General features: G+C 38.4%; 1 protein-coding gene across 2 annotated transcripts; it reads right to left on the reverse strand.

The window, feature by feature from the left end:
* LOC133522617 (serine/threonine-protein phosphatase 6 regulatory subunit 3) lies at positions 1–26,008 on the reverse strand. Of its 2 annotated transcripts, none has more exons than XM_061857988.1 (22): positions 25,819–26,008; positions 25,540–25,619; positions 23,755–24,028; positions 22,610–22,774; positions 20,589–20,702; positions 19,707–19,770; positions 18,781–18,982; positions 15,743–15,910; positions 14,714–14,819; positions 12,792–13,091; positions 12,413–12,482; positions 11,228–11,355; positions 10,089–10,153; positions 9,606–9,759; positions 9,307–9,345; positions 9,126–9,173; positions 8,124–8,159; positions 7,989–8,047; positions 6,501–6,643; positions 5,254–5,559; positions 4,773–4,906; positions 1–2,639 (listed from the first exon to the last, which is right to left on the reverse strand). In XM_061857988.1, the coding sequence occupies exons 1-22, from the start codon at positions 25,876–25,878 to the stop codon at positions 2,430–2,432; spliced, it is 2,925 nt and encodes a 974-aa protein (XP_061713972.1). In that variant the 5' UTR covers positions 25,879–26,008; the 3' UTR covers positions 1–2,429. The 2 variants fall into 2 exon arrangements, with proteins under 2 accessions (XP_061713972.1, XP_061713971.1); XM_061857987.1 differs by having other exon boundaries at positions 9,111–9,173.
* Positions 26,009–26,097: the final 89 nt, after the last annotated feature.

A 26,097-nucleotide genomic window follows, 5' to 3' on the forward strand; every position in this document is an offset into this window, starting at 1 on the left:
CTCACGCCGTGGTGAAAAGCGACACGCGGAAATTAACTGAAGATGAATTAATTGCATAAATTATTGTAATTTCAGCATGTATTGTTTACGGTTTAATTTTTATTTTAATGCCAGTATGACACACGAGCAGGTCTCGGAAACCGTTTTATTTTTCAAACCGGGAACGAAAAGGATTCCGTGTCCATATGCGGTTACCGGCTAAATAACTGTTCTATTGAGATACCAGTTAATGGTAAATTCATTCGTTTTTCTGAAACATTAACCGGTTAAATTGAAAATATCGAAGCAAGAAATTTTGAAACGATATTAACAGTTATTTCAGTCACAATAGTTTACAAGAAAAGTAAAACTATAATGACATTTTGTCTGAATAGATTTTTATAAACCGATAGCACGAAACATGCCGAAAATGCTCAATACTTGATATATAAGACGTATCTTGCATTGGTAGACTAGCAATTGTGATGTCAAATTTAGTTTAGTCGTTTCAGTTAAAATTGATTAAAATATATCTTTTGAACGCCTCATGTCAATATGGTCGACAACCTTATAGGAAAACATGTTATTTGATTTAGCAGTGAAGACGATAAACGTATGAATAAGTATCAAAATCTCTTAAATAGTTTTTAGTTTTTTGAAAATTAACATAAACTTCATGTGCCAAATTTAAAAGAGCGTGTTTTACATCAAAATCAAAATTTATGGCAACTTATTGAACGCAAAGAGCACAAAACTCACGTAAATAGATAAGAAGTTGTTATGGCGTATGCTTTCAAATAAGGATTATATTCATTTGCGCCCATGATGTTGGCGTATGAGTAACGTTTTCATATAACATATGACGTTCAAAAGCTACCCGTTAAATTAGGTCATTGTAAAGCTCGTTTGCGGCCTGGCCGTGCCAAATATTTACAAATATAAAGCTCGATTCAATTGCCCAAATTATTTGTTACAACTATACATTTATATACAAACGTTGATCGATTCTACTGCGGAAAAGCCGTGCGACAAGATTTGGAAAAATTAAATAAAAATAGTTGATAATTAGCATTACCAGCGTTTTAATATATTCTGTTTGGATTTTAAAATATTGCTTTGCATGTTAATAGAAGTAAAAATCTGACCATGGCCAATCTATAGTAGCAAAGTGTGTCAAATTTTCAATACAAAACAGTTTATAATGGTCAATAACTCACAAGCGGAAAAATAAACCTTGTGAAAATACAATAAGGTTTAATTTATCCTCGTCTCTCGCACGGAATACCGCAAGGCTCTAGGCTCGGACCCGCCGCAGCCCTACTGTTCCCAGGTATATTATAATTAGAAACACAGCCAATAGTCAGCTATACATAGCGAAATATTGCCAAATTGGAATGATAAATGTATGACACGTCAAGTCTAGGGCTGGTGTTAAAAATATCGGTCTGAAATGTTATACAGGAAATACGCAAAAACATATAGATCGGACCAAACTAACTTTGCGTGCCATTTACAATGACAAAATGTGTCATTGTCATCAATAATGTAAGATTAAAAATATGACGTTTATAATGACACTCTCTCACTTTGTTTAATTCAAGTCGGTCACGCTTAGGATGGTATTCCACCTGTCCAATTTCTTGGTCTAATGTGTATTTGCATCTTGCATCTCACATTTTGCTTAATGAGATAGTGAGACACAATGCACATTGGACAGCTGGAATACGAGATCCTTAGACGGACTTTGCGTGGAATTGGTACTACAAAATTTATACTTACACGGGAATTTGAAATCTATAATGCAAGGTATACTCTGTGCAGACATAGCTTGGTCGGACTTTGTTAAAATGTAGGAGAGATACAAGTATTTGAAGATTGTCTCAATAATCTGATATTTTAGATTAAAATTGGGTGTCCATTAGAAGACCTTATAACATTGCAATAAGAATTACTAATGGGTAACTTATTCAGATATACGCATGTAAAGCCTGCAAAGATACCATGCCTAGGACCAGACGATTCATACATTTATGGCTCAGAGTAACAAGGGATTAAGTATTGCATCTTTGCCGGCCGAGGGTCTTTGGCGCTCGAAGTGAAAATAGACATGAGATACCAATAGTTAATGAATCTGGTGTTTAACCGCTCGAGCTACGACAATCAAAATTCAATTCTAAATTACAAACCTCAGAGACTCTTTTTGGCTGGCAAATTTAGAATCCTGGGACTGGGAAGAGGTTAAAACCTATCAATAAGATTGAAAATCGTTTCCATGTTCCATTTTCACTACGTATTGCCGACCTTAGGCCCGCGAACTACCAGTGGCGACGCGGCATGCCAAGCCGATAATGAGGCCTGCTTCAATACCTGTGGGATTGTGCTCAACTCTCACCTACGTGGGAATTGAGTTCCGGACGCTCCGCCACTGCAAACTACCCACCACGAGAGGATCAGCTCTCGGAGGGGTCTTGAACCTGATTTTGTTGATCTTTAGAATCATTATCACTGACTTTTTCACTTTCACTTGTGTTGGATGGTTCGTTGGCGGTGCTGGACGTGTTGGACGCGTTGGAGGCGTTTGTGGGGTTGGACGCGTTGGGTACGTCGAGCGGAACGTTCAGCGCGGGCGTCATGTTTGCGTTCACGATGTTTGCTATTACCTTAAAAAGGAAAATAAATATTATAGGAAAATCTTACACTAACCTAGTCCTTTGGTAAGATCAATAAGGCTTGTATTGTATATTCTGTATCTTTAAGTATGTTGGCGCAACATAAGTACTCATACGAAGACCGGTTGACGACACATGACGTCACACACATACGTCACGGCTCCCCGCTCCGCGTACCTACATTAAACTGCACCACAGTATATATTTTCCAATACCTAAACGTTACTGTATCTATTTATTAAGATAATAAAAATACGATAGTACTATCCTGGAGTTCTTCATTCTTCATCAGAAGAGCTTAATTTGAGAAGTATATCGAACAAGGTAGTTAAATAAATGTAAACAATGTGTTTTTACATTTTCGATTACTTGAAACATTTGTCAGTTAACCAACCAAATATAAAACTGCCTGGATCTGTTCCTTCATCGTTCTGGCTTGTAACCTATTTCATTTCAGATTCAGATCATTTATTGGTAAAAAAAATACAATGTTTTTACACGTCATACAATTAGGCAGGTACATAGCAGATTACATGATTAATAATGGTGATTATTTATAAGAAATAATTCTACAGTAGGTATATAAAATAATTCATGTCATTGATTCTTTTAATTTTAATAATTTAATATATTCATTTTTTATTTAATATATACTATTTATAAATACATTCTCATATTATAAATTCTTAACGTTATAACATGCTAGTTTAGTGAGCAAGATCTTTAATTTTTTTGTGAAAATTGCGTCGCTGGTGGAATTTTTAATATCGATTGGAATATTGTTATCCAATTTGGGCCCGAGGACGCCGAGAGAAGCACGAGCCTTGGCCAGTCGTCGTGGCGGGGGCGCTAGGAGATTTTTTGCGCGACACCTTTCGCTTCTGAAGCCGTACACCGAGTATTTCTGCAGATTAGCTCTCACATATTTGCAAGCCATTAAAATGTATACACTGGGCAGAGTCAAGATTTTATAACGTTTGAAAAGATCCCTTGCGGGGTGATCAGCTGGTTCGTGCGCGATGATTCGCAATGCTCGTTTCTGAAGCTTGAATGGTCTATCCCGGTCAGCAGAGGTGGCCCATATATCCGCTCCTTGTATCAAGATAGAATGGAAATATCCAAAATAAGCTTTTGTAAGGTTGTCAATGGATAGTGTAGGAGCTAGTCTAGATAATGCATAACAAGCTGAGGCTAGTCTTTTACATACATGGTCGATGTGGGATACCCATGTGAGTCCAGCATCAATCATAAAACCTAGGTACCTAGTTACCAGCACTTGAGGCACTGAAATGTTATTGATGGCAATGTTTAATTTAATCGTGTAATGTTTTCATCTACCCTCAAAGGGCTAAATATTCGATATTGATATTTATTAAATCATACTAATATATTCCTATTAACAAAATAGCACGGTTATTTAGCATCTTCATTGTTACGTTGAGAAAGTAATATATTGTTGTAAAACTTCTGTAAGTTTTGGCACATCGAGTTAAATTAATTGACTTGAAGAATACCTAATTATGGTTTGTTTACATTCTTTTACATACCTAAAGATATAGACTATAGACGCAGTTATAAATAATATAGGAAATAGAAGACATCTGTAAAAACAAAATTGAATGTTATTAAGGGAAAATCCAACCTACAAAAATCTGTCAATAAATATTGACAGATTTTTGTAGGTAGGTCTATCAAAAAGAACGCATTAATTTAAATAACAAAATTTTGAGGATTGATCCTTTTCGCCTAACTACGTCTTTATATCCGTCCTCTTCACATAAACAAATAAATGTAAGCAGCCGTTTTAAATTTAGAATTCTCACCTCCATGCTATTTTACCTGCAAGCATTTCCGTTCATACGCCTGTGTCTTCTATCTTCAAGAATTTTACTGTAACTCTAATACAAATCTTTAACACAGCATTTTTAGGGTTCCGTACCCAAAGGGTAAAACGGGACCCTATTACTAAGACTCCGCTTTCCGTCCGTCTGTCACCAGGCTGTATCTCATGAACTGTGATAGCTAGATAGTTGAAATTTTCACAGATGATGTTTATATCTGTTGCCGCTATAACAAATACTAAAAAGTACGGAACCCACAGTGGGCGAGTCCTCCAGAGCTTACCTCGGGCGTCATAGAGCTCATAGCAGTTCGGAGGTTGTCGGCCAGCGAGCTGCTTAATTCATCTAGTGGTTTGTCCATAGCATCAAGCCGCAGACCGTGGAGGGATTGCTCTACGCCGTTGGTGCCGTTCACATCTGGAATGTATTAAGTTAGGGACTTCAATTTGGGAGCCATTTCCTTGAAAAACACTCGATATCACTATTTTCTAACTCCCCAGTTTCATGTAACAAAATTATATAGTGAAAGTATGTTATATATATAGTTTTCAACATAAGAAACACGAATTGAATACTATTTTATAATAAAAACATGGGATTTATTTCTAACTACATAATTAAAATCGTAGTCTTATTATCTGTATGTCACGTGCCTGAAAACGCCGACCAACATTTTATCTCGTGAGTGACGAGAGCTACAGTGTACAGGAACAAGTTTTTTGCCTCGACTATTCATATTATTAAGAATAAACTCGATTACTTACCATCCCCTTTATCCTGATATCCCCAGAAAGGCGTAAACTCCTCACTGCCACCTTCGCCAAACGAATCCTCCTTAAACGTAACGCCATCGAAATCCTTCTTAAACGCATCACTAGCAAACGCGTCATTAGCGAACGCGTCATTAGCGAAGTCGTCAGACTTAGCGAAGGTATCGTTAGCGAACGCGTCGGATTTGGCGAACGAGTCGGTATTAGCAAAAGGGTCAATCGGGGCGCCAAAGGCGTCGGCGGAGAACTGGGCCCAGCTTTCGCCCGCCATGTTTGATTCTTCGAACGAGCTTTCCCATGCTAAAAGAGAAATATAATATTGTAAACGAATGAAATTATAATTCCAGCTGGACAAAATCGAAGCGCTTAAATTGTACAGTTGTTCTATAGTCTCGCCTAGCCTCGTTCCGCCCAACATACAAAAATCTAGCTAAAAAAGTTTGAATCTAGTGGCATTTTAAATTGGGTTGAATTTCATACGTTCTACATTTTTTGGAGAAATGAAATGCTACTTTGTTTGTTCTTAGTGAAGGTAGACATTCCATCGAAACGGAGTGTACAGTGCGGCATGAAAGAGTAGAAATAACATAAATAGGAACGAAACAATTTCCATACAAAATTGTTGCCATGTTTAAGCATTTTACGTCAAAAATGTGACAATTACGAAGAAAGTGGCGCCCAAATTTATTTTCTACTATTTTATGTCGCACTGTACATCCTAATGTAAATTGGGCGGCACGAGGCGAGCCAAGTGATAGCTGTGCAGGTGCTCACGAGCTCCCGCGTGCCCGAAACAGAGTCAAGCTTTTGTTCAACAACTAGTGTAACAAAGATAACGGCTATGCGAAAATTAATCAATAAAAACAGCTTTTTATGCTCCTTTCATACGAAATCTATCTATAATTTATGTAATATGTGTTATACTATATGTAAATGGTTTCTTATAAATTTTTTTACAAAACCTTATTGTAATCGCGGAGATTTTCTCGTTTCGATGAACAACATTTATTTTACCAACACAATTACGTTGTTTTTATGTTAAAATATTACAGCTAAATATTAATATTGACGGAAATTCTTAATGTAGAAGAGAATCCGAGGCACCTAAAGAAAAACACTAACGGCTAAGAGCTAGCTAGGAGATCGTGCACGGTGGCTCTCGCCTCGCCATCGTCATCGTCCTTTTCATGTGCGTCGTCTTCCCTATCTCTGTCCCTTTCCGTCCCATACTATATACTTACGGCTAACAGGAGCAAGGACATCGTGCACGGTGGCTCTCGCCTCGCCGTCGTCGTCGTCCTTTTCATCCCCGTCGTCTTCCCTATCTCTGTCTCTTTCCTCCTCCGCTTCGCCCTCCGGCTCGTCGTCCCACATGTCCGATTTGCTGCAGAATATAAAGTCAGGTGAGTTAAGCCTTCACCGATTTTACAAAATATTTTGTCGTTAGTACGGAAAAATTAACAGTTTTCTATGAATTTTCAGCGCCTGCTTTTATGACAGCGTATTTAACATTTTTACGTCCCATCAAGCGCATTGTATTTTTAATCAAAAACTATTATTAAAAAGATGAACCTTCTTTATTTTTCATTACAAGGCGTTATTATTTGAATTATATTGAGTGCCAACCTTTTCATGGATTTCGAAGCGAGTGCGCGGGTCAATACTAAATTGTATGTCACATTTTTAAAACATCATCTTCCGCGTTACCCCGACTTTTTGCCACTTCGAAACTAACGCTCCGCTCCGGGGTCGGCTTGGCAACTAATCCTAAGAATTAGCGTAGGCAACAGGTTTTACGAAAGCCACTGCTGGCCTTCCAACCCAGAGGGTAACTAGACCTTATTGGGATTAGTCCGGTTTTCTCATTATGTTTTCCTTCCCCGAATAGCGACTGGTAAATACCAAATGATAAGTTCCGAAAAACTCATTGGTACAGTCAGCGTATATATATTATTGTAGTGGTTATATTTAGTATGGTATACCGAACTATTTGGCCACTTTTGACTGCTACAAAATATTTCACGCAGACTGTACGAGCCAGGGTTTGAACTGAACCCGCGACCTCCGGATTGAAAGGCGCACGCTCTTACCGCTAGGCCACCAATGCTTCTGTCACATTTTTAAACGAAGCTAATAAACCAACATAATAATAGAACATTATATATTTATGTAACAAATGGTGCGGTCCAGCGGACACAAGTTTTTTGGAGAAATCGCGAAGCGTCTGGTTGACGTAACTGGTGACCAAAGAGCTGGCGGCTTCCTCGCACAACACCACAACAGCAAATAAATGATAATAGCTCCTTCCACACTCCACAACAAAGCACACCTAAACCTAATATTATTATGTATTGTGATGAAATTGAGAGCAATATGAGCTCATTTTTAAACTATTACCTAAAGGGACTTAGTACAATCAGTAATTGTCTGCCTCACAGTAGCTTTGCTAGCTAGCTAGCTTAAGAAAATAATATGTAATACTTTCTTACTATTCATAAGTGCTTATTGCTAGGCCTACATGAATAAAATATATTTGAACTGAATTGAACTGAACTGAACAACGTATCAGCATTGCGATTCAACGAGGAAATACCGCCAGCATCCTTGGTACAATGCGTCAAGGGCCTATTTTAGATATAAGCTAGTTATAGTAATCCTCTGTATACATCCATTATGAATATTTTAATTGTAAATATGTAACAAAATAACTAAGAAACTGTCATACTTACTTGCCCTTCCGCTGCTTAATCAGCTCCAAAAACTTATTCATCTTGGCCGACGACGCAACCTGAAAAAAAAACTATTTAAAACACCCTCAATCAGAATAAAACAGTAGAAACTTCACATTTCACGCACACACGTACCTCACTCAAATCTTCATCGGTGGCGAAGTCGCTATACTGAAGGGAAACAGAAGAATAAGTTTAATGTTCAATAGAAGAATGTTAAAAAGTTATTAAAATACTGAACATCGCACGCAATAGGGGATATTACGCCAAACTCTGCGTAGGGGGCGCCTCTAACACATAATTCAAAATACAAATCGAAATTTCGTTATCTACTGTTGCATATTCGTGCGATAAACAGGCAGATAACGAAATTTCGTCAAGTAGGCCTGTAAACAAACCGCCTTGATGCATCAATGTCATAATAACACTCTCAAAAATTGTTTATGGCAAAGTATGTATAAGTTACTCTATGGTTTACAATATGTGGTAGTGCTGCTATCTGGCGGCAGAACATTGCAGTAATACTCCCTATTGAAGCAAGGATCTTTAATTACGACATACACACTCCATTTATATTTAAGGTTTTTTAAGGTATTCAAGAGAATCACAGTAAACTAAAGACCACAGAATAGATAACAGTGAAATAAAAAATACGTGCGACGTTCAGTGCTATCAGAAACTCAAAGGTATTCCAAAATAGATTATTTACGTCAGAGAGTTTTATTTGTCTAACTTTGTCATGGGTGATAAATAGACAAGATCTCATATACATACATATAAAATTATACTTTAGAAACTGTACCGTCAAGGCAGAAATGCGGCACTTCAAATGGTCATGTATATTCAATAGGTCCACACGGAACGAGCTGCCTCGCGAGGAAATTGCCGCGCGAACCAACTCGGTCGGTGAAGACGTGCCTCGGTCGAAGCAATGTGCCGCGAGTGCGTTTACTTCACCCCAGGCCGAGCAATTTCCTCGCGAGGCGGCTCGTTCCCTATGGGCTCGCCTATTGAGAAAGACTGACATTTATTTTTAATTTTTCAACAGTCAACATGGATACCAGTTAATTTAGAGCGTTTGATAAGTTGTTACATTAATCGAGAATGATTTGTGTTACTTACATTTGTATTACTCACATTAGACAGGTTGTATAGGCGAGACTCCACTTCCACCATGCCTTCCGGCTGAAGAATAAAACAGAGGTATATATAAACTATACTTTGTTTTTTAGCATAGAACGAATTTCACAAAAGTAAGCTTAAGGTTCCAAATGGGGCACTTTTTGCGGTATAATTTCCATTTCCATTTAAAACTTACCTCGACTTCATACGTGTTTTCCGAGGGGTAGTAACCGCCCTGTAAACAAAATGAATAAATATTATGTACCAGTTAACCTTCAATCCAATCATTACTCAGAAATTAATTCATTCAGAAAGTCATTGGTCAGAAATTAGCAGGAGATATTGCATTAATTATACTCACTTTTTTAAACATTTTTTTAAGAACACAGACTACTACCACTTGTGTCCAAAAGAGTGGCAACACTTGTTTTAAAATCTGTTATGACCCAAATACAACGGTTTGACTGATAGGCCATTTACGAATATTGTACTTACGAGGGGCGTATCAAGTTGCTTAATGACCGACTCGATGGAAGACGATGCCCATCGTTCCGCGGCGGGGGTTCGTTCCTCTAACGTGGGAGCTATCGTTCGGAGCAAGAGGACCACGTGGCCCATGTAGCCGGCGCGGGGGCTGCTCGACGTGCCCCTGCACGAAAACACCAAGCATCAAGTAAATACTTACAGAATAGGTACACAAATACATAGAAAAGCCTTCGTTGCGTGTATGTGTTGCGAAATATAGTGCCACTTTTGATGCTGATCTAACTGTGCATTACTTAGTTAGGTCATAAGTTCTGTCTTAAAGGTTATGGGTACATGGGTTTTTATTATTTATGTCGGACGCAAGCGGCGCGCGGTGCAGCATACACTGCGCTCAAGCAAATGTGTGAACATCCGATTTGGCTCTCACTGCACCGCGAGCCGTTTGCTGAACGCAAAGGGATACAAAATACAAACAAATTGTAGATAAGTTACCTTTTCGCTTCATTTTCTTCATAAACGTCCATTAATCTGTTGAATAAGTCGCACTCCTTCAATATCTGTAACAACAGTACTGTTTCTGTGTACCCGCCTTTAATCGTATTATATTAATTTTTTTTTGTAGCTGCATCTTTATTGCGTGGCTTTATGAGTGTTGATTTGCGAATAAATCACTGTAAATCACATTGGTACAACGTATACAAACTGCTTGAGCTCGATATTGTTTTAATATACCAAGCCGCTCCCACACCATTTTAAACAACAATAAATTATTGAATATCGGTTAGGCGAACTTCCACTTCTCTTTGTTAATTTTTGGAGTCATGTATACCAAAAAATCATCATATTTTTATTAAGATACAATGATCTAAGCATGGAGTGCGGGGCGCTCAACGACTTGTTGGCCCGAAGCACAGTACGTCTGCTTTTCGTGGCAGCTTTCGATACGCCGCCACGAAGTGTTGGAATAATCTGCCACCACCTATTAGAGATTGTACTTCGACAGCAACTTTTGAAAGTAGGATTAAAATGTGTTTAATTGATCGTCAAACTTCCAACACATGAACTGACGTACTGTGCTAGATGCTACTTTCTTTTTTTTTTTAGTTTGTTTCAAGTTTACAAACAAGTACTTTCACCTGCTCTCTAAATGTTCAAAGCAGGGATTATGTACTGTTTTTTTGTCTAAAGTGTATTCATCCTTACTTGCATATCATGTAAACAAACACTTCTCAAAGACACACACACACACACACACACTTCACACTATCACACTTTTCTCTGGAATTACACAATAATCATCACTTACAATGCTATTGTATACTCAAAGAAACTCACAGAGTATTGAAATCAACCAAATAACCACTGAAAAATATCATTTGTAACAAGATTTTGATCAATTTACGATTAGATTGTTGGATTGTTGTGCATTTTATTGTTGGAACGTCACGTTTGTTTATATGATAACACACGCAAGGATGAATACACTTCAGTAATAGTTTGAATTCACTTTCATGGCGCCATAGTCATGCACGGAGCGAATAAGATAAGGTTGTGCTTGCATGCCGAGTGTACTGCGTTGTGTTACTCAAAGGAGATGCCCATTACAAAGAGGAAAAACTTTTGGAACTTACGTGTCGTGCGTACTGCGTCCTGTAGGCGCGATTAGATAGCGCATTCCGCACCATGACAAGGACCTGGGCGTGAAGGAAGTTGTTGTGCGGGTGCGCAAAGAACATGTCGATCAGCACGCCAGGGGTACCTGTGAACATGGGGTGTCATTTTAGATTTTGGTTAATTACATACATACATATAATCACGCCTATTTCCCGCAGGGGTAGGCAGAGACGACGGATTTCCACTTGCTACGATCCTGACATACCTCTTTCGCTTCCTTCACTTTTATAACATTCCTCATACACGCTGGCAGGTTTAGGGTGGCCTTCCGTCAGGATTTCCCCAATTTGATCAGAGATAGTCCGCCGAGGTCTACACCTTCCAGCTCTCTCTTCTACTTCTCCTCTCTCTCTTCTCTTTGTTAGACTTCTTTCACTCATTCTTTCCACGTGTCCGAACCATCTCAACATACCTTTCTCAATTTTTGTCACTACATCTTCGTTCAGTCCACACTTTTCCCTTGTCACACTGTTCCTAATTCTATCTTGTAATTTTACACCACACACACTTCTCAACGCTCTCATTTCCACTGCATTCACTTGACTCTGATGCCTCTTCTGCCATACCCAACTTTCGCTACCATACATAACTGTAGGCACCAACACCATCAAATTAGTCATAAATAAATACCTGGGTACAATCACACAGGTCAACCTAGTCCTTAACTAAATATTTAAATAAGCCAACACATTTATGGCTAACAAACAAGGATATAATTAAGTAGACTACATAAAAGGCTTAGAAAACATTCATTATTAAGGAACAAATGCTTCTGATACACATTATGCCTTTACCGGGATTTCAACCTACTAACAACTATTTAAGAGTTCGGTAACCCTAAACAGACTACTAAATGAATAAAAATGTACAATTCAAACCGCAATGCCACTTCATAGGTATTTGTAAAAATTCAGCATTAAAGAAAATATAAGATAATATTATAGGGTGGTTATTTTTACATTACGGTATAGACAAAATATGTAATGTGGCTTGTAGTAAATTAAATCTAGAAAGAGGTCGGCAAATCGCGGCTCGCAAGTTGCATATGCCACTTTGGAGGTGTGGAGTCGACTTATGCTACCCAAATGGCACTGAGTTTTTCACAATTGGAAACATTAAGGGGAGTGAAATTAAGTACATACCTAGTGTAAGCATGGTGGAAGCCACTTCGTCCACCTCCGAGCCACATAACGCCGCCAGCAACGCTGCCACCTGTACCAGACGTGAGTAATTCAGGTATCGATACAACACTTTAGTGAGTTCGACCAATCACTGTCGCGAGCACAAAAAAACAATACCGAGGAGTGAATAGTCAAACCCTGATCACGTGAGAGATCTTATTTTAATTAACTTCTTGGGTTCACTCAGTCCTTGAATTATAACAAAATACATCAACAAGACTTAAGCCCAACAAGTTGTACTAGGCTTCGGCGATACTTAATTTATGAATTTTTGGTGGTTTTGGTTGACTGACAGAATATTTTTTTATTTCTTTATTAACATATTATGGCCATATCTAACCTGTAAACGTGCCGCTCCCACCGCTACCCGCGGCGAAGTTTTAGGCGCCTCTGTCGGTACTTCTGTGGCAGAGGGTTCTTTAACGTCTGCGGTTGCCCCCTCCGAAACTGATGGTTCTTTGGCCTCCGTTGTCGCCTCGGTGAATCGTGTTGCCTCGGCGGGCCCCTCCGCCGCAGTGGCCTCGGCGGGCGGTGCGTCGCGCTCGGGCGCGAGCACCTCGGTGGTGACGGCGGCGTCGCCCGCGCCCGCTACGGTGGCGCCCCCGCCGCCGTCTGTCGGCGCTTCCCATGCTGATGGCTCCTGAATTAATGGGGATTTAGTCCAATTTAAACTATGCTTCCACAAATTTCATCGCCAGGAGCGTTATGCTGGATGTTTTTTAGACCCCTGTGATTATTTATCACTGTCATCTTGTTAATGCAAAAATAATAGCCCTAATAGAGGTCTCATACCCCGGATTTTAGGTGCGGAAATGATTTACCCTAACCATAAAATAGGTAAACTTTGAAAAACAGAAATTCTCTAAACATTTGGAGCTAACTACCTATTTTGAATTAAGAGGAAAGAATAGCTTTTTGAATCTAACGAAATAACGGAAATTTTTCTACGAAATTCTATTTCGGGAGAAAACTATTTTCACTAACTAAATCTTAACAAATCACTTTGATTTTATGTCCATCCCATAATATATTCTAGGTTTTAGGTTTCGCTTTCTCTTTGTGAATTTTTTTTTTCTTGTTTTGCAAGTTTTGAAAAAAAAAGGAAAACGTATAAACTTAGTTTTTCATTGTCTCAATAACATAAAAATCATGGAGAGTGGAAAATATTTAGAAATTGAAAAACGTTTCCCCTTTTTGTATGGGGTCGTCCATACAAAAAGTAATATACTTCCCTCTTAATAGTATAATTATATTATACATACAATACATACACAAACTCACGCCTGTATTCCCGAAAGCGATAGGCAGAGCACATGAAACTGTTAGTTCAGTGCCAATTCTAACAAATGGTTTAAAAAATAATAACGAAATTGCGATATTGCACAATGTGACCATTTGCCAGCCCATCACCGACGACCGGTTTGGCCTAGTGGGTAGTGACCCTGCCTACGAAGCTGATGGTCCCGGGTTCAAATCCTGGTAAGGGCATTTATTCGTGTGATGAGCATGGATATTTGTTCCTGAGTCATGGGTGTTTTCTATGTATTTAAGTATTTATAAATATTTATATATTATATATATCGTTGTCTAAATACCCTCAACACAAGCCTTATTGAGCTTACTGTGAGACTTAGTCAATTTGTGTAATAATATCCTATAATATTTATTTATTTATTTATTTATCACCCACAACACACTCGAAACAATATCCCACAGTCGACTTCTAAAACACCCACGGGAGGAAATGGAGTGGTGAAATTCTTTACCCGAACCCACACGAGCAGGAGTATAATTATAATAACAAATAAACATTACGTTCTTGAAAAAAGTAAATGCACAAATTTAACCACTTTTTAACCCTTTTCCAGGCATAGTACGATTTATCGACCACATACGCGCCAATACAATTTCAACCTTAGCCATCCGATTCAAAGTTCAAATTAGATTGCACTTTCGGAAAATGTGACTAGTCTTCAAATTAATCATCAAAGCGGGGTTTATTTGAATTTTTTGGGAATACCTTGTAGAATGGTGCGGCCTGGAAAAGGGTTAATAGAATCACAACTAAAAGTACTGCCGAATACTAATAAGTATAGCAATCGGCACTATAATAAATACAGATGTATATTACTGCTTCACGACCAAGCGTAATTCATCGATAAGCAATATCGACTTTAGCCGCATCCTTGTTGACAGCGGTTTATTACCCCATCGGAACGTTCGTTTGGCCGCTACTTTAGCGGAATAATAATTAGAACTCACATGCATGTAAGGTTCAGGCGGCTGCAGCAGCGCCGTGTGTAAGAGCGGCAAGTGCGGCGCCACTGCCAGCTCCACGCCATTCCGAGTGCTGGTGCCCGAGCCGCCCCTAAATAGTATTTTCACTTGTAATGCTTGTATAATTGACATTTAAGTCGAGTGTAAGCGGCATAATAGTAGTTTACGTGACTGTTACGTAATAAAAGGCATTAAAATACGAGTGTGTGTTTAAGAAACAAACGAAGTGAGTTTCTTAAAAGGACAATACGAGTGTTTTAATGCCTAATTATGTCGGTGGGGTCACACTCCTTGTTTCGGTCATTCTCGGTTCCGAGGAATTTAGGGTTGGCACAACTGGACGTCCTTATGCGTGCACGACCACAGATAAGATAAACATTTGAATTTTGACAACCCTAAATAGCCATACTTTAGAAATGGACAGCATGATTCGTCCTTGAGTCGCTGTCTAAGTTAACATATGTTTTGTGTACTTTATAGTTTGTTTTCTAAATGGGAATGATAATCACAACTACGTATTTCCTAACATCAGTAATGGTGAAACCTCTGGCGAAGACATGCATAAATGAAGTCGGTCACAAATAAAACCCATATATCAAACAAATCCGATAAAAACCGGCCAAGTGCGAGTCGGACTCGCACAGGAAGGGTTCCATACCATTATCTACAAAAACGGCCACCATTCCAAGTACTGACCCCGACCGACGTTGCTTAATTTCGGTGATTGGGTGAGAACCTCGAGATTGGAAAGAAATATTTATTTTATTCTGTTTTTAGTATTTGTTGTTATAGCGGCAACAGAAATACATAATCTGTAGAAATTTCAACTGGCTAACTATCACGGTTCATGAGATACAGCCAGGTGACAGACGGACGGACGGACGGACAGCGGAGTCTCAGTAATAGGGTCCCGTTTGACCCTTTAGGTACGGAACCCTAAAAATGTAGTCAGTGCGATGTAGAAATCGGCGTGTTAGTTTCAGCGCCACCTAGCGTGATATAGTGTAAAGTTACTGGTCGGCAGTGCAGTGTTGGTCCTCCCGCATGGCCAGCAGGAGCTTGGCGCCGTGCACGAGCGCGTGGCGGCGCGCGGCGGCGGGGCACGTGAACACGGCCTGCAGCAGCGCGCCCACGCCGCCCGGACAGGTCGCGCGCGCCACCAGCGCCGCGGCCGTGCGGGACCTGACAATATTATACTAATCATACTAGTCCATTGAATGAGTCCCTCCAAGGGGGGTCTAGAGTGCGTGAGTTAGTAACGTAAGATGTTTCTTCGGAAACATGTCAAGAGTCCCTAGGTAATAAACATACTAAAACCCCGGGACACTAGGAGGAGCCCCGGAGTGGGGGGAGGGGGGGGAAAGGGTCCATTTTTTCATTTTTCGCTTAAATCTCAAAAACGGTACATGTTAGAGAAAAACTTTCAAGGAAAAGTTGAAAGGCCATAAAATTATCTACAAGTTGTACCTAAATCATTTTTTTCTATTCCCAGCCGTTTTCGAGCTACATCCCATGAAAGGTGAAAAATTCGAAAACTTTATTTTACCAACTTAGGGTTATCGTAACTACCCTAATAAAATTCAATTCCTCCTAAACGCCTCCATGTTGGAATCTGGTTTTTTTATCAATGATAGACCTAATTATGAGCAATCTATCGGTACCGGTCACAAATTGCACTTTTGAGCTTTTTGGAAGAAAAAAAATAAAAAGGTCAAGTTGCGTAACTACCCTAATATAATATTTTGACAATCGATTCCTCCTAAAGGCTTCCATGGAGGAATGTGTTTTTTTTACCAATGATAGACCTAATTAAGAGCAATCTATCAGTATCGGTCACAAGTTGCACTTTTGAGTTTTTTGGAAGAAAAAAAATAAAAAGTTCAAGTATCGTAACTACCCTAATAAAATTCAATTCCCCGTAAACGCCTCCGTGGTGGAATCTGGTATTTTTATCAATGATAGATCTAATTATGAGCAATCTATCTGTACCGGTCACAAGTTGCACTTTTGAGTTTTTTGGAAGAAAAAAATAAAAAGATCAAGTTCAGTAACTCAAACTACCCTAATATAATATTTTGACAATCGATTCCTCCTAAAGGCTTCCATGGAGGAATGTGTTTATTTTACCAATTATAGACCTAATTAAGAGCAATCTATCAGTACCGGTCACAAGTTGCACATTTGAGTTTTTTGGAAGAAAGAAATATTTTTTGATCGATTGATGTGATAAACATGGGTATGTAGTATGGGGAAATTGTTTGAGCCAAAATCATCTTTTTACTGCGTGTAACTCAGAAACGGCTGGGAATAGAAAAAAATGATTTAGGTACAACTTGTAGATAATTTTATGGCCTTTCAACTTTTCCTTGAAAGTTTTTCTCTAACATGTACCGTTTTTGAGATTTAAGCGAAAAATGAAAAAATGGACCCTTTCCCCCCCTCCCCCCACTCCGGGGCTCCTCCTAGTGTCCCGGGGTTTTAGTATGTTTATTACCTAGGGACTCTTGACATGTTTCCGAGGAAACATCTTACGTTACTAACTCACGCACTCTAGAACTTTTTATTCAATGGACTATACAGGGTCCCCGCCAGTTATAGAACAGGAATAGGAACAGAGGTATACTCGAAACATCCAGATTCAGACTAACTAAATCTACCAAAACGACCTATGCTATGGGCCCAAAAATCTATAATGCCATTCCTGAACGAATTGCCACTATATCAAATGATAAGTCATTTTATAATAAATTAAAAAAAATGGCTAATTGACAACGCCTTTTATGACATGGATGAAATATTGCAAATGTAGAACATGGTAAAATATTATAATTTTTAATTTGTAACTTTATTGAACACATTTTGTGAATATTTTTATATTATTATCTAGATGTTGGTATTAACTAAAATCCGCTTAACTTCATTTCACTAATTGTAATTTTGACATGTAATGTATGTGTACATTATTAATAATAAATATGAATATAGCCCCAAAGTTTTTAACAAATTGCCCAAATATATTACCACTATAGAATCGTCCAACTCATTTACGCGGGAACTAAAAAAATGGCTCCTCTCCAACGCCTTTTATAGGCTCAATGAATTCTACAATATATTATTATGATTTAATGTTCTTACAAGGCACAAAAGTGACAACACAGTCGGCAACTGTCATGCAAAATGCTGTCAAATGTCAATTTGACGTTTTCATGTTCGAATACCAGAAGAATTCTTTATTTTAAGTTTAATTAAGTAATACATTTAATTGGGCATTATAAAAATAAACTAACTTATCTATTAAATAAAACCAAATTAAAACTAAATAAAATTAAAATATGTCTAAAAAATTTGGCCCCTTTGGCATGGTGCCGAGGATGCTGGCAGCATTTCCCCGCTGTATAGCGATGCTAATACGTTGTGCGAGAAAGCTGCCAGCTCTTCGGTCACCTGTGATTTAATTGACATTCAACTATTGATACCTACTACCCGAAACTGTAATTAAGTAATCTAATCTGTAACTATAAACTGTAATAATAACAGCAGATTATTGCATTTCTTATGTTAATTAAGTTGTGACGTGTAATATGTAACAATATTATAAATAAATGAGTATGAGTACATTTTTTTAAGGGGCTCCCCGCGGTTTTCATTAAATTTTGTAAATTTTTGAGACGTTACTCGTACATTTGCACTATAGATAGAATTATAAGACAAACGGCTATAGGTTCTTCGATCTTTTATCTCCATTCTTGTCTGCCGGATTTTGAAAGAAATAAATACTAATTTATTTAGGATTCTTTAAAATATTGTGTAAAGAAACACTTTTTTCATAACTCGATCGATGTGAAGGATCCTAAGCAAAGCAGACGCGGTCAGCTTTAGTCTCCGCTTCCGCTAATATGAGGAGATATTGCCAATTACCTTGTATTCCCAGCAGGCGACCCCTGGCTATAATCCGCCGCACAGCCATTAGTACGATGTCAGTACCTAAATAAAGCAGACGCGGTCCACTTTAGTCTCCGCTTCCGCTAATATGAGGAGATATTGCCAATTACCTTGTATTTCCACCAGGCGTCACCTGGCTATAATCCGCCGAACAACCATTAAGGATGATGTCGGTAAGCAGAGCTGCGGCGTTGGCGGCGGCCACGGCGCGGACGCGTTCCGCCGCCCGCTCCGCTTTCGCCTCCGCTTCCGCTTCAGCCCGTGCGTTGTCGCCCGTCGCCTGCTCAGATGATGGTGGGTCTTCTCGTACTTCTACAAGACGAAATATGTGATAATCAAATATTTGTTAAACAATATATTACCTATATTGTATTATGTACCTTTAGATTCACTTGGTCACATATCTTTCAGACCGTCGTTTAAAAAACATGAACCTGGACTACAAAAAAAGAAACTTGTCTTTAAACAGTTTTCAATTTTAGACGCGCTATTTTATGAAGGACTCATTTTTTTTCCTTTTACATAATTCTATTAGTCCTTCCTATACAAACATTAACCTTTTCAAACCTTGTCAAACACAAAAGCTGTCACTCGGAGGTCACGTCAGCGAAGTTTCAAAAGTGAAATTGAACTTTATGCATATGCACGTAGGTTACTCGTAGGTTACACGTAGGTTACTCGTAGGTTACACGTATGTTACTCTCTGTGGCATGTGACGGATTATTCCGTCTTCGGTGTAGGAACTAAGATGCGAATATATCCGTCATTGGCGTCAAAAAAGGTTAATGATCATCATTACTGCATTGGTATCTTCTCACAAGGGAACAATATTCTATACGTGGACCCCTGAACGCATTTGCCAGAATGACCTGCAACCGAAAAAAAATGGCGAGAAATCATACGGCAAGCAACACCTGCGCCTGATGTCAGCAGTTGACCACGACGCTCTGCAAAAAGTACAACGACAAAGAAGACCGCAATTACTAAATTAACCACATAGTAGGTAACAGTTTTGTAGATGAGAAGGTGAACGAACCTTTCCCCTGCGCGTCCAGGTCCCCCTTCTCGATGGCCTCCTTCTCCGCTTTCTCACTCTCCTCCTGTCAAAAATCAAAATATGATTTTAAGCTTTCATTTAGTTTCACCTATCCCAATGTCTTTGTCTGTAATCAAATCTTGCAAGCTAAATTAGACCCTCAGCACACGGCGCGTAAGCGTATCGTAGAACGAGAGCGCTACGAGCACGTATAACTTCAAAAAAATCCGCACACGAAGCGTCGTCGTCGCTTAGCTTAGATTTCTGTCGTCATTACGACAGTAGCGTAATAAAACGCGAAAAAAACAAAACTTCTGAGATAATCAAACAATAAAAAATCTTCATCAGACACGAATGTAAGATCGTCGATACATCCGCCGAAGACATCTGACGCCAGCGACTACATGTTTTCAACTAATAGATTCCACTTATAAAAAAATTACGCTTACGCGACGCCTACGCGACGCTTGGTGCCCAGAACTCTACGCGTCTCGTACTCGTAACGTTTTGACGATACGCTTACGTTTACTCGCCGTATGCTGAGGGCTTTAGACTCACTTCCCAATATTGTTTTTTTTAATACCATGTCGGTGGCAAACCAACATACGGCCCGTTGGATTGAGATGCAACTTCATATACTTATGTAAGTTGGATGACATTGTAATAATATGTTACCATCGAGCTGATGTGATGATAGAGATTGTAAGTGACCAAAAGAATCCTGTGATAAAACAACATTGTGTTTGGGATTGTTATTATCTTTAGAGTATTAGTTGACTGTTGAAAGAAAAGTACAGTCAACTATAGTAGCTTGTATTTACAGTGTTAGTAGCTTTTAACAAAAATGAAAAGACAAAAAACTTATCAGAACGTAAAGTGTACCTGTTGGCCCTTCTCGAGCTCGCAGGGCGGCGCGCGCGGCGCGAGCGGCGGCGGCTCGTACGTGCCGCAGATGATCGCGATCAGGGCTTCGAGGAACTGGTGCTCTTCTAGCCACTGGCCGAGATAACATACATTAATTACTCAAGATGGAGAACGTATCAAAAATATCATTTATTTTGGGCAACCGAGGCCCCTAGATGCATACCTTAAATCTTAAAATCACTCCTAAAAACCATTTGGCGACGCAACAAAGGTCACTGTAAATTTTACATTATACCACTACAAGTAGTTAAATACGAGAATTACGTGATCTAAGACTTGGACCGAGAGACTGGCGAGATGTGGAACAAAATCGTAACGAATGGAACCAGCACTGGGACACAGCTGGCACTTGATACATAAATAAATAAATAAATATTTCCCGAATTTAAACTGACTTGAGTCATACTATCATTAAACTTAAATATGCGTGAGTTACGACGTAAAATTAGTTTAATATAGTATTTTATACAATCGTGGTATAATAGAGAGCTTTTCAATCGAGTATCGTGTTTAGGCAACGAAGCTTGCTGAGTTGCCAAAGTAAGGTACGAAATTGAAAAGCTTGATTACAGTACATATGGGGCTACTTTATAGCACTAGTGCGAGAAGTAGCATATTATGTTACTGTGTCGAACATTTAAAGGGCCATATGTACTGTAAAACGTTGTACGATACATGTGCGAATAGGTAATTCGCAACTCGTGTCGATTTAAAACACTCCCTTCGGTCGTGTTTTAATTTATCGCCACTCGTTTCGAATTTCCTATTTTTCGCACTTGTATCGTAATGTACTATTATATTACTATTGTATACAATACTTTATCTACGAGTCATCTAAAATTATATTTTTTTATTATTATAAAAACTAAATAATTAATGAAAATTGGTAAGTATCTCAGTAGACCGCCGAGCGCAGTGCATACATGGAAGAAGAGGAAACAGCGAAACTTATTCTCCTAGACTGTAAACAGGTAGAACAAATACCTAGGGACTCCGTGCACACTAAAGGAGGCAGTTGGCAACCTGAAGACACTGCTAGGTTTTGTGGAGGAGTTGCGGTGGCTAGAGTAGTGCTACCTTGTTTTCACGCAAAATAGGCACAATGGTTGTCGATTTGCGGAAAATGCCCAGCGTAACTAACTAACTAACCGTAGGCAAAAATGTAGTACAAACGATATAAACGAGCGACCACCCGCTTCCCAAGTCCCGCCCGTTTATGTATTTTCTATGGGAGCGCGGCGGGCGGCACATAATTGATCAACTTTTTTTTTAGTTACCTACAGCGTATCGAAATTAATTTTATAATTGAGTTGGGAGCCCATACATGAAAAGTACGCAATTATAGTTTGGTATATGAAGTCTTACTTCAACGATTACAGTCGATGAATAGAAAAAATATTTATTGTAACTTTAAAATACATTATAACATTGGTACCTGGCTCTGAAAGTAGGTTTCCCTGAATTTAAAAATGGAACAATTACTGTCTTGGGTGAGACTTGAACTCACGGCCTCTGGGTTCAAGTCTCACCAAGACAGTAATTTTTCCACTTTTAAATTTATTCTAAGCTTAATAGCATCGTTCGCAGACGTTTCTGCTTGTAAATAAATATAAATAAATAAATATTATAGGACATTATTACACAAATTGACTAAGTCCCACAGTAAGCTCAATAAGGCTTGTGTTGAGGGTACTTAGACAACGATATATATAATATATAAATATTTATAAATACTTAAATACATAGAAAACACCCATGACTCAGGAACAAATATCCATGCTCATCACACGAATAAATGCCCTTACCGGGATTTGAACCCGGGACCATCGGCTTCGTAGGCAGGGTCACTACCCACTAGGCCAGACCGGTCGTCAAACTTAATTCGGTCGTAAAACTTGTCAAAAATTAATTCAGGTTTCCCTGTATCGCAAGAGCCAATTATTATATAGAAATTTAATAGACAATACAGCTAAACCTACCTCCATAATGAGCTTATTGAAGAGATCATTAAGCCGTATGAAGCATTTCAGCGCGTCCAAAACCGCCGAGGTGTGCAGATGTCGCAGCAGATTGGGTAAGAAATCGCGCCTCGCCTTTAGGAAGTCTAAGACGCGGAGGCACACGATGTGGTATAAGTACCAGTCCTGTGGCAAAATATTCACTCAGATATAGGATATCATGAAACTTCGAAAAATTGTTGAACGAAAGATTTTTTTTTTCAATAGTTGTGTTTGGTAAGATGGGGGTCCCTTCAAAAACACTTATCTTTTCGAAAAAACGCAGTCTAAAGAAAATTTGGTAAATAACCCAAATTTTGTGGACAAACCCAGATTTTTAAGGCATACTGCGATTATTTAGATATACTTAGTTAGGTCATAAGTTTTATCACAAAGGTTTTGACTGATAAAAATTTTCTGCCATTCAATGAGTAGGTTTGGTAAAACAATTATAGTTGCAATTTTGGCAGTCCAATACACATAAAATGTCTAAAGAAAGAAAAAACATCAAGCTTTTGTTTTATGAAAAATAAATAAATAGGGATCAAAATCACCTTGAACAGGTCGCGTATTTTTTGCATATTTTTTTACATCATTTTCCGAATATTACATAGAATTATGCAAAACTGCGACAGCCAATTACGTTAAATTATATTGTAAGTAGTTCAGCATTAAATAAGCTGAAATATATATGAATATTGAATAATAAGAATCTGTACCTATAGCTTTTTTATTAGTCAAAACCTTTTTGACAGAACTTATGATCTGACTAAGTATAATGGGATTGCAAGATAAAAACTTTTTGTCATCAAAGATTTTAGATTCAGATCCACACAAACGCAAAGGCTCGATTTAAGGAGTTAACTAAGCTGAATATAGTTTTGCATACTCTAAAGCAACTAAAACAGATTACTTTGTATGGAAACTTTCATATAGTCACAAATTTTCATTGGTCTTGACTAGTTTTTTTTTTATCTTATGCAAGCCACTTAGGTACCTAAAACAATACTCTCCATCTATACTGCCTATGTGAGTTCTGAGACTTCTGAGGCAATATGTTAACTCTGAGATTATTTGTAAAGTTGATATTACAACTTTCTATATTAGTTAACTATTTCTTTTCTCACCTGTTTAGGACTTCTGTCAAGCAACATCTCAATAGTTTTACTAAAGTATGACGCCAGCAGCGGGTTCAGCGGAGGCTCCCTATTGATGAAGTCACAGAGCCGGTGCATCTGCACTGTGTCCATGGACAGCCGGTCCGAGAGTGTGGGCAGCTGGGATGTGAGGACCTCGCAGGCTATGGTGGCGTGCCGGTACTGGAGGCTGAGCTCTACATTCTTGGGGGGCTCCTCTGTGATGAGTGTTACGAGCTCTGCTAGGATGTCTGGACGTGTGAGGCTGGAAAAAAACCAAATCAATTATAGTTTGTGTCATCTACAATGATGCCCAGATTTGTCAAATATAACCTTTACAATACAAGTCAAGATACACATGGTCATGAATGACACGATCTATAAAGAACGTAAGTAGTTTTTTGTCAAAAGATTCATACAAACTAAGTCCAAAACATTTAACCCTTAATTCAACATCATCAAAAATACTAGACACAACCTTTGATTGTTCTTGTATTATATTTTAAGCTTAAAATTATATTATATAGAAACAAAATTATATAGAAAGGACACTTAGTACAAGGAATTTTGTAAAATGACCCATCTGGTATGTCTGTAAACAAAAAACTGAAATAAAAGATCTTTACTCTTTAATCTGTTCCTATCACTATTTTCATGCGCTATCCCGCTTGCACACTGTCATTGACACCATCATCTGACAGGACAGCAATATAATTATGCATGTGCAATAGTGATAGGAACCGGCGAATGAAGTTTGAAATTCTTTGTTCTTAGTTTCCTTACTTTAGTTCATAAAGCGTAGAGCACTGGAAATTACTACAACTGTAAATAACTTGTGTACTATTCAGCTATAGGAGGCTGAAATATCATGATTAATCATTTTCTTTCTAAACACCAAGAATATGAGAATAAATTATTTCTTTATATAAATTACAACTAATGCAATAAGACTGTCCATTGTTTGCCTCTATCATTATATTACATATGCCTTTAATCAACATATGAATCACTTGTAAATACAAATATTAAGTTGTCCTATTATAAAATGTCTCTTAGTGTGGTGTGCCTATCGGCAAAGACGCAAAAAAGGTCACCAAACAACCAGATGGGAAGATGACATCCAGTTTACTCTAGGACCCCGCTGGACCAGAATTGCTTTGGACAGACAGCACTGGAAAGAGTTGGGAGAGGCCTATGCCGATCATTAATCAATTGTATTTCTTTAAGCTGTATCTTTTACTGAGGTACGCCAATAAAGGGTACTCTATCTATCTACTGATTAGTTGATTAAAACTAGAACCATTTACTTTTCAAACTGTGTTGTGAGAACTAGGTCTCTCTATTATCCAAATTTAGATGATACCGAATTCCAGAAAACAACTTACACTAAAATGAAAACTCTAGATGTGTGATATCTTTATCGCAATGTTTACATTTGCAAAGATAAGAGTTATGTAGCAAGTGATGTATAAGGCTTGCCTATCTATTAAACTAAAAGCTAATTGCACAAAGACATATGATTTATATTGACATTCACTGTACTTTGTTTACATTCTTTGTGTTGACTAAGAAATGCACATTCCTCTCAGTCAAAAAATATACTAACTATTGAAAAATGTAATAAGTTGACTTGTTTAGTTAACCAAAACTAATAATTTTAGCACAAAACATGGAAACAAAAAACCAAAGATATAGACCAGTTTAGAAGCTAAACAGCAAAAATGTCATTGTTAAGTAGACATCAGCTGATGTTAGAGTGAACCAATGAGTACTCACAACTGTATGAGTGCCTTGTTATCCGCTTTGCACTCCTGCAGCACATCATCTGCCTCTAGCACCTGAGTGAGCGTCACGTTCTGAAACACAGCAGATTACTCATCATCACGTCACTTCACAACTTCACGCCTCCATGACAACACACGGACCCGCCTTCTACGGCCACCGGCCCCCACGAACCACCTCCGGTCGTAGAACGGGGCGTAAAACTCACAAATCCGCCGCAAATACAAGTCATCGCTCCCTTCATAACCATGAATTTTTCAACTATATACGCACCTCTTCTTTGAGCAAGGAATTTAGCTCCCTCACAGCTATATAGTTCCCGCTCCAGAACATGATTAAAATTAATAAGTACTGATTATTAAATTACTTTCGATCCATAGAAAACTTAATTATTTTACGGATTTCAGCGTTTCTTTGATAAAGTGCAACGATCCGTTTTCTCGTCTGACAGCACAGCACCAGTGTTGCCAGGTTTTGATTTTTATTCGATTTCTGAGTCATGTTCGAGAAGCGCGTATTGTATGTTTTTGAATCTACTAAATACTTATAGAA

Source organism: Cydia pomonella, chromosome 11 (genome assembly GCF_033807575.1).
Source record: "Cydia pomonella isolate Wapato2018A chromosome 11, ilCydPomo1, whole genome shotgun sequence".
NCBI classification, from domain to species: domain Eukaryota; kingdom Metazoa; phylum Arthropoda; class Insecta; order Lepidoptera; family Tortricidae; genus Cydia; species Cydia pomonella.

Excerpts from the sequence above, each read along its gene's own strand:
- LOC133522617 (XM_061857987.1), bottom strand. The coding sequence starts at position 25,878 with ATGTTCTGGAGCGGGAACTATATAGCTGTGAGGGAGCTAAATTCCTTG. Across the intron at positions 14,820-15,742 it reads CAACACTGCACTGCCGACCA|GGGCGGCTCGGGCACCAGCA; the intron begins GTAACTTTACAC and ends AATACTATTTAG. Across the intron at positions 13,092-14,713 it reads CGCCTGAACCTTACATGCAT|GAGCCATCAGCATGGGAAGC; the intron begins GTGAGTTCTAAT and ends CCATTAATTCAG.